The sequence below is a fragment of the Cucumis melo genome, chromosome 1 (assembly GCF_025177605.1).
Source record: "Cucumis melo cultivar AY chromosome 1, USDA_Cmelo_AY_1.0, whole genome shotgun sequence".
Lineage (NCBI taxonomy): Eukaryota > Viridiplantae > Streptophyta > Magnoliopsida > Cucurbitales > Cucurbitaceae > Cucumis > Cucumis melo.
In genome coordinates, this window is record NC_066857.1 from 5,824,451 (window position 1) to 5,833,673 (window position 9,223).

A 9,223-nucleotide genomic window follows, 5' to 3' on the forward strand; every position below is an offset into this window, starting at 1 on the left:
ATTTGTTTTTCTTTTACCTTTCCTTTAGATTTCATTGTTTTGCTAGTTGATGTTGCTTGCTTTTTGCTCACCGTCTATTTGCAAAAGTAAAAAATATTAGAGTTAAGTTACATAGAATAAGAGTGGTTATTAAATTAAATAAAATGAAAATAAATTCACACCTCTTTGTATGCGAGATAGATGGAGACACATTTGGTTGTGGAACCAAAATATTGAGCAACAAACGGAATGTCTAAAACAAATTTCGAAAGATTGATAGACTATGGAATGTGGAAGAACAAGACGAAGGAGAATTTCGAAAGTTTGGTTGAGGAAGGTAGGTGGAAATGAACGACTGAACAAGAAGAAATACGACGAAAATAATGTGAAAAAGACGAAGCACTACGAAGAAGAGAAAAAGTTTGAACAAGAGGCTTCTCCCTTTTATGTCATGTTGATTTGGATGGTATTTTTGTAATTATGCATGCTTTGGCTTGGTTTCCATTGGGCTTCTCGAAGCAATCGTTTATCCTTACATGAACGATCGTGCATACTTATCCGTCGATCGTTTAAGATATTCTAAATGATCGTTTAAAATATTCTAAATGATCGTTTATATCTAAAGCTTTACGCCATCGTTTAGAGTAATTTAAATTTGAAACTTTTTCGTTATCATTTAAACTAATTCGCACAATCGTCTACGATTACCTACACGATCGTGTATCAGAACCTACATCACATACCATAATCGTTTGGAATAAGATTACTCACGCACATGTGATCGATTAATCACATGTTAACGAAGTATTTTTTTTATATTTTCTATCGTGGGCCTATAGGCTTTTTCTGGTTTCAAAATTGTTCTCTATTTTAATGGTTTATTCTACTTTTAAGAAAGCCCCTTTCAATTATATATATAGTTTAGGAATATTATTCTAAATGACTTTTGAGAAACTCACAAATTGACATTCCACGACAAACCAAGCTAGACTACTATCATGATACAGACAGATACGCATAGTGATATATCTCAATCTATCATTGATAAACAGTGTTATTTTCACTGTATTTTGTAAATATTTTAGACAGTCTTGCAATTATTTGAAAATATCCAAAAAGTTTACCAGTAAAAATTTGATTTCATCTTACCGATATTCAAACAATATTTTGCATTTATTTGGCTCTCAATTGCATGTAGTGTAGATTTATTATGCATATTTAAAGCACCATTCCCCTTCTCCATAGGTTCTCTGATATTTAAAACAGGGAATGCTTATCCTCGTCTTCAACCTGTCATCTGATCCTTTTCACCATTAAAGAAAAAATTAGATTAAGGTTTTCTCTTTTTGTTTTTTAAATACATAATCCATCGAGTTGGTAGTTAGAAATAATGGTTGGAGATTATTGTCTAAGTTGGTTGCTCAAAGGTAATCATCAGTGTTGATTACACGATAGTGAATGTTAAAGTTGGTTGGTGGAGGTAGTCTTCGTCTAATGCACTGATGGATTACCTTTAACTTTCACTACCACATACAACATAAGACAAAAAACTTCGAATTAAAACTCATCATTCTTTCTTGAATGAGAATAAAAAAAAATGAGGCTGACATTAAAATCCTAGAAGTTCGGAAAAAAAATTCCCCTTTTAATAAGAAACTAATAACATGTAAAGGGGAGAGGAGATATCCTCACATGACCAAAGGATTTTTAAAAAAATGCCCAATTGGCCATGAAATGTGCAGAACGTTATAATTACAGAAGCAAAAATTTGAAGTAACTCAAGCCTAACCTTCAAGGATCAATGTTTGTAGGTGACAATATTCTATGTCGAAATAGTTTTGCTAGTGATCGCCGTTCACAGTCCTTGACAAAGTAAAAGAGGGGGAAAACGGTAAATTTCTCTCATTATTTAAAAAGTGAAATCATAAAAATAAAAATAAAAAATACAAAAAATAAAAAAAACAAATACCTCTGAGCTTTGTCATTTATTTCAAAAAAAATACCTGGTGTAATTTCAAAAGAGGCAATATAGACCATTCACTAAGGTTGAAAATACCTCTAAAAATACTTTAAAATTTTATACACAAAATAGGACCTGCAATATAGCAGTGACCGGAATGGAAATTTAGATCACCACACTATTCTAAGATACAACCACACCATTCCAGGTTCTAGTTTCTGTCTAAAATTTTAAAGGATTTCTAATTCAAGAAAAAATTTCAAACTTGAATGGTCAAGAGTAAATTTTAAAGGATTTCTAATTCAATAAAAAATTTCAAACTTGAATGGTAAAGAGTAATATTGCGAATAGGGTTTTAAATCTAAAAAATACTTTAGAGAAAGGTGAACTACCTTGAACATGTTTAAGTTGAATGGTGTGCCTTGGTTTGTTCTCCTCAGCTTCAAGTAAGTGTATGCAAAGCTCAATTGGTCACGTGAGGTAAAGCGGTCAACCTCATTGAACCAAAGACACGAAAATAAATTTGACATTGGCGTATGTGCCCGGACGATGAAGGAACCTTCTGGAACATCTGCATTGTAATAGATACAAAAAGAAATGCTAAACTATAAAACATAAGCAAGTAAATGAAGAACTCCAGAGTAAAATGGATGGAACGCTCACAACTAGGAAGACCACTACTGATATCAGAAGGGTCAAACTTCACGAGGCCATCAGACTGATAAAAAGCAAACTGTTCGTCAATGGCAGTGTGATTGTACTTATTCAGACGTTTATTTTGCTGTACTTCCTCCCAGACACAATGGCGGTCGTAGTGGTTTGAAATGGCATACTCCGACTTCTTTCGCCACAGAAAATATTCAATAATTAGCATCGGATCTACCTGAAGACGCATTTTGCTGTCTAGCCATATTGAATACCTTTTGAACAATCATGGGAGAGTAAGAAATGTAAATAAACATAGACACGATGGAATCATTGTGCCTTGCAACATATAATTAGTAGAAGATGTGAGGATTACCTAGCAGAAGGGAAAAGGCGATGTGACAAAAATTTAGGCACCTTTCCGGTTCTGCGCATATCTTCGTAAGGTAAATTCCTCACAACAACTATCTTCCACAGTCCAATGTATCCCTTATCATCAGGAATATTTCCCTCAGATGATAATTTTGATAGTGTTTGCTTGTCCACAAACATGACAAAACATACATTCTTCTTGGAATACTCGCTGATCTGTGACAAAGAAAAACGGCAATCCCTGTTATAATACTGACTGATCATATGTGGAGTTTGTATCATGAAGATTCTACTGACACATATTGGCAATCTGTAGCGTAGAGAAGCATACCATGAAGACTGGAACTAACCACTTTTGCAACACAAAATAACTTCAGAAAAAGCAAAAAGAAACATACAGCAAATGAAATTCCAAGCATTTGAAGTGATATTTGCATCTCATCCTTAAAAAACAACGTGCGCTAAATGGAAAAGAATCTATAGAAGTACATTGTCTAATGAGTATCTACTATCACATCATTTCGTTGCAAAGAAATCATCAAGTCTTACAAACATCTCAGGGAATGGATTTAATGAAGGACAATAAACTTACCTGCTTGCTAGTAGGCCGCCTCAAAAAATCAGAACTCCCAAAAATGCACGAGGAAACTGCAACCTTGCATGTTTTCATGTATGCAACGTCCTTTTCATCTAAATCAAACCCTGTACTTGGGTATCCTGGTGGTCCTTTAATAAAACCACAATGAAGTTTTTGATTTGTTGCATAAAAGGATATCTCCCTTTCCTCAAGGGTTTGATGTCCTCCAAATCTAGGCATATATAAATCAGTTTCAGATTCTTTTTCCTCGTGCTCTATGAACTCTAAGGAGAACTGAGTAACATTCATAAAACCCCCAGGCTCCACAAGGTAAGCAACTGACTCCGCAAACTCAACATCACAAGGGAAATCTGAAAGTTGTGATAAAATATAAATCAATTAAATCTAAAGATACGTATTAAAAATCTAAAGTTAAAATAACATTTTGATCTCTATTCACCTTCCTATTCATACACGAATATACATATTTAACAAATCAAGTTAGTGTTTTAAGGCATTTTCTTTTTGAAGACATTGTTTGTCTTCGTTCAATAGTTGCTGTCCTTTTACTAATTTCATGGAAGCACAATGTCATTTATTCAAAAACCTCCGTATCACTATCATTTGTCTATTTTAGGTTTATTTCATTATTCTCCCCCGTCCCCCACCCTTCAAAGGTAATTGTATGAAGCATTGGCCTCTTTTCATGAAGGAAAATTTTTGTTTCTTTTTCAAAAAAATAGTGACAAAAGGAATTGGAAAGTGTCTTATAGTTCGGTTGGTTTTTCTTCTTAGGGAGGAGCTTCCCTTTTCCCCCTTGCCTTTAGGCTGTATCTATTGGATCTTTGTGCATAATATATTTCCTGCTTCTTATCACAAAAAAAAAAAAAAAAAAAAAAAAAAAGAGGACACTCATCGCCACCCGAAGTCTTTTGTTGTTGGTGACCTTGTCATGGTACATTTGAGGAAAACCAGACTTCTTTCATGTCAACAAACAAACTCAAACAAGAAAGTCAGGTCATTTCTTGTTCTAGAAAAGATTGGACATGATGCCAATGAAATAGATTTGCCACCATTTCACATTAGTTGAACCTTTAATGTTTCAAATCTATTTGATTATCAAGCCCCCTATGCTTCTCTTTGGCTGAATGAACACATGGTTGCATTTTTCGAGGGAAAGTGACTGATGTAAGACATCTTGGCATTCGTGACCTTTCTTGCACATCTAGTTAAAGTCTTTCTGCTAATCTTTGGTTGGGTAGAAAAAAGGTATTCTTCTATTAGTTTACCTATTCAGCCGGTTGTAATTCCCTTTTTCCAACTCAATTACTGCCAGTCCTATAAATACGACAGCATCCGTACTAATGGAGTACTGCATAAACCATTAAGGCATTTCAGTCACGTGTCTGCAAAAAAGCCAAGAACACTTACGTTGCTTCCGACGATGCTTGCTAGTTGGAGGTCTCTGGTCTCTGGATACCAAATGTTCTTGTACTTCTGACACTGACGTGCTATCTCCAATTATATCTATCAAAAGAAAATTATTATTTTGATCAGTCTTCTAAAATGCCCAAGGCACACTACGCCGCCATGGCCCCTGAAGGCTAGACGCAAGGCGCACAAAAAGGAGCAGGCATTTTTTCGTGAGGGGCACTATATATAAAAATAAAATATATATATATACACACACACTACATACATGTTTATTTACACAATCAAAACATATATGAATAGAAATGAGACTTGTACAAAAAAATATAAAAGAGATGAGATTTAAATATTAGTCATTCAACACCAAGTTAAGTGAAACGAGCAAATACAATTCTAAAATCCTAAAGATTTAAATATTGGTTGCTGTCTTGTGGAGTTCTTTTTTTTTCTTTTTTTCCTGTTTTGAAGCCTTTGTTTTTTATGAAAAAACAAAGATTCCAATGTGGTAGCAAAGTAATGGTGGCTGTAAAGAAAAAACAAGTTGCCCCTCCCTATCTTACGTAGCATAATGATGAATTAGGTTTAAAAAATTATAAATATATATATTTTTTATATTAAAATGAAGGGAGTACACTTAAAATAAAAAAAATTAAAAACCCGATGAGTGCGCCTCCGTGCTTCGTGGAAGGCACCACAAGGTGTGTGCCTTATGACCCGCACCTCTCCTTTCCAAAGCGAGGCACCACTTTTGTGCCTTGCGCCTAGGCGCGCACCCAACCGCGCCTTTCAAAACATTGATTTTGATAATGTAATTAGGTTTCTTATCCCAACAAAAATTAAAAAAAAAAAATGATTATATCCAATTCTAAATAATAAGCCAAAAGAAGAGATGAAGATACATTGTAGCTTAAAAGCATTTATAGAAGAAGAAAGGAATTGATGTAGACAAGTGGGATCGTTTACTGAATATTGAATAGTGCTTCAAAATCTCTCTAAAGAGAGGGAAAACAACCATTTAAATAGGCTGGACAGTTGGGTAGAGCAGAAGGTCAGTCGCCAACTGATTCAAATAAAACTTAAAACCCCAACCACTAAAAGATAAAAAGCTGCAAAATATTAAAGATGCCTCAGTTGGTTGTGGTTAGAGTAACAAACCACCAGAAAACAAATTCAAAACCAAGAAATACAAGAAAGCCAAGATCCTTTCAAGAAAAGCACAAGAACTACTAAAGATGTCCTATACCAAACCCTCTAGGCTCTCGCTAAAGATGTTGGAGCAGAATGCAATGGAGGCAACATTTCTCAGCTAACAAAGGATATTAGACAATATCTGATCTCTCTGTTTCATAATGAACTACCGTGGGCCCTTGGAAAATGCAATGGATTCCAGTCTCCATATCATAGTAAAGGGAGCATTTTTACTTTTTTTTTTTAAAGGTATTGTAATACAACTTGAGGGTGGAGGATTTAAAACCGGGACCTCTTGTCCTCGAATACATACTAATACTCCAGGTGCCAGTTGAGATGAGTGCATGTTGGCGAAGGGAGCCATATTTAGCCTTAATGATCTTTTCCTTCAAAAGTAAGCACACTTTTCATTGATGTACTGGGAATCCAAATGAAAGATCTAATTCCCAAGCAAGAGCGTACAGAAAACGTCCCATTCAAAATTAATTAGAAATGAAGTGTAATTACTCTTAGTTATCCTTCACCTGCACACAGAAAATCCCAACAAACACTACCGAAAAACAAGGCAACCGGTTCCCTGATCTTATATAATCAGCTCACGAAAATTATCAACAAGTTCAACAATTACAATGAAACAGAAGGAAACATCTAAAAGAGATAAAAGGAAAATAACACTGGAAGCAAAACATTTGAGAGAGTTGAGAATTCCCTCCAAGAACGCCTCAGTGCTTCCACCAATTTTCCACTCCCTTCAAGCAGATCCAGAACCCTACTAAACCTCTCTACAACCTCCTTCCCCCTCATCAATAAACAATATGGTTCCCTCTTCATCCAAAAGACTTTCTACGTTACACTAATGACACATCCCCTTGGAATTTCCACTCTTACCCTTTCTCTCATAAGTGTAAATAATCGGACGCCTCACAGTAATAAATAGAATTAACTATCAAATAAAATGAAACAGCTACTTCTATTGGGAGAGGCATTGATAAAACTGCAAGTGCAAATTTCAAAAAAGAAAAACTAATGGCTTTACAGTGAATCACAATTGAAAAAATAAATAAAGTAGTATCCATATTTGATTTTATTGTTTGAACCTCTATTTGACTCTAATTTTGTTCGTACATATCAAATTTGTTATGTTCTAAACACCATTTGTTATTATCCTATGCCTAAGAAAAAGCCAGCCATGACATCTGATGTGGTTCTAATGATGTCAAAATCACGAAACACGAGTTAAAAAGGATAAAGAAACTAGGGATTGCCCTCTTAACTGATTTCCTATGGTACTGCAAGAACGAGAGAGGCTTATTTCCAAGTTTCCAACTACATTCTAAAACAATATAACCATCCTAATTTCATGATACAAAAGCAGAAAGAAGAGAATAAAATTTTACCATAAAAGTTCACTTTCAAGCCAAAGACCGCCAAATACAATAAGAAGGACGTTGCAATCGTCAAAAACAAACATGAGAATCTTTTTCTGGTACTTCGGCCAAGTCTTCTTCCTCGACGAACAGCCCTACTTCCATATTCCGTTTTGCCCAAGGATTTAAAAAATCCAGAGACAACGCCTCTTCTTTCAGGTAACTGCTCGTTATTGTTCCCAAACAGGCCCATCATAACATTGCCTCCAAATCTCGGTTCATATCTGGTTTGGGGGAGGATGGAGGTGATCAACATCACAATACATAACTTTCCAAAAAAGAAAGCCAAGAAATTCATCCAATAATCTAATAATACTTCCTCTTTCACCAAGTTGTATTTCTATAGAAAATTAGTGGAGATATCTATGTAACACTCAGTAGTTGGAAAGAATTTCCTAGCAATACCCTTTTCAATTTGAATGAAACCACATGATAGTAAGCTTTAAAAAAATCCTCAACCAAAAGTGATAAAATAAAACGCAATAACAATGGAAATCGCTGGAATACAATTCCTAAACTGCGTATATGCTGCAAAACAAAACAAGGACGGGGAAAAAGGAGAAGTACCGGTAAAGCCAAGTTCACCATGTGGAACACATTCTTAAAATGCAAATGGCAATTAGAAGGAGGCTACCTGTAACTCAGATTGAAAGCGTCACTGCGCAGATTTCGAAACAATGTTTGCGAAACCAAATGAAGAAGATAATGTGAAGCATTACCTGGTCGGAGATCCGGCCGGCCTTCCAGGTGAAGATGAAACAAAATCGTAAAAGACGAAGAACAGAGGAATTTGAGGAAGAAAAAAATGTTGAAAATTTGAAAGAGACCAACGACCGACAATGGCAAAATACATAAAAATTGGGAAAAAGAATATCAGTGTAATTTACAAAAATCGATTTAAATCTGTTAGTTAATTTTCAAACTAATTATACTTTTTTAACATTTTCAAAAGTTACATAGGCTTTAAAGTAACTAATATCTTTTCTTTTCTCAATACTATGTTTGTTATCCGGATCCACCTATTTTCATGCATTTCAAAAAACGATTCAATAATTGTTATATGACAGTTTTGTATTTTTTTCAATATAATTGATTTTTTTAATTCTTTTGCATGTACGGAAGGAGAAGCTATAATTAGATGCAAACTTAAATTACTTTTTTTACGATTTAAAATGTTAATTAATTATTCTGTTTAAAAGATGTTGGTTCATTTAAATATACTTGTTAACATTTTTTTTTTGTAAATTTAGATTTAATTTTTAAAATCTTTTCTTAAACAATATTAATTATTAAAACAATCATTTTCAAATACACCACAATATAATTAAAATATAACAAATTTTGAGATTTGATTTGGTAAATTTTTAACTAAAATATTAGATAAATATGGTTGGTTCACAAAATATTTAAATCTTCTTTTCACCTAGAATGTTTTCTCTTTCCAAGGTTGCATTCTCTTTCCAAGGTTGCATTTCCAATCCAAGACCTTGTCTTTTTTTTAAATATATAAATTTAAATAATTAGACAACTAGATAATTTTACCTTTTAAATCAAACCATATTGAAATTTCAATTCTTTCATAGATTATGTATTTTATTTTCATTCATTTGTCACTAATTTTATGAGAATCTATAATTATATTTT

At 33.9% G+C, this 9,223-nt stretch overlaps 1 protein-coding gene across 7 annotated transcripts; it reads right to left on the minus strand.

Moving 5' to 3' along the window:
- Positions 1-997: 997 nt before the first annotated feature.
- LOC103500457 (probable hexosyltransferase MUCI70) lies at positions 998-8,448 on the minus strand. 7 transcript variants are annotated; one of them, XR_007821569.1, is made up of 10 exons: positions 8,299-8,447; positions 7,550-7,803; positions 4,965-5,060; positions 3,549-3,904; positions 2,961-3,172; positions 2,603-2,859; positions 2,332-2,510; positions 1,949-1,982; positions 1,769-1,842; positions 998-1,282 (listed from the first exon to the last, which is right to left on the minus strand). XR_007821569.1 is itself a non-coding variant. In XM_017047310.2 (9 exons), the coding sequence occupies exons 1-8, from the start codon at positions 8,430-8,432 to the stop codon at positions 1,771-1,773; spliced, it is 1,560 nt and encodes a 519-aa protein (XP_016902799.1). In that variant the 5' UTR covers positions 8,433-8,447; the 3' UTR covers positions 998-1,282; positions 1,769-1,770. The 7 variants fall into 7 exon arrangements, 6 of the variants coding, with proteins under 6 accessions (XP_016902799.1, XP_016902801.1, XP_016902803.1 ...); XM_017047310.2 differs by lacking the exon at positions 1,949-1,982; XM_017047312.2 differs by lacking the exons at positions 998-1,282; positions 1,949-1,982 and adding an exon at positions 1,338-1,502.
- Between the last annotated feature and the right edge of the window lie 775 nt (positions 8,449-9,223).

What these genes read in the sequence shown, in the direction of transcription:
- LOC103500457 (XM_017047310.2), bottom strand. Translation starts at nt 8,432, where the DNA reads ATGTATTTTGCCATTGTCGGTCGTTGGTCTCTTTCAAATTTTCAACAT. An exon ending in GGCGGCCTACTAGCAAGCAG is followed by an intron (nt 3,173 to 3,548) that starts GTAAGTTTATTG and finishes TCTTTGTCACAG; the next exon opens with ATCAGCGAGTATTCCAAGAA. An exon ending in TCAACTTAAACATGTTCAAG is followed by an intron (nt 1,843 to 2,331) that starts GTAGTTCACCTT and finishes TACTTTGTCAAG; the next exon opens with GACTGTGAACGGCGATCACT.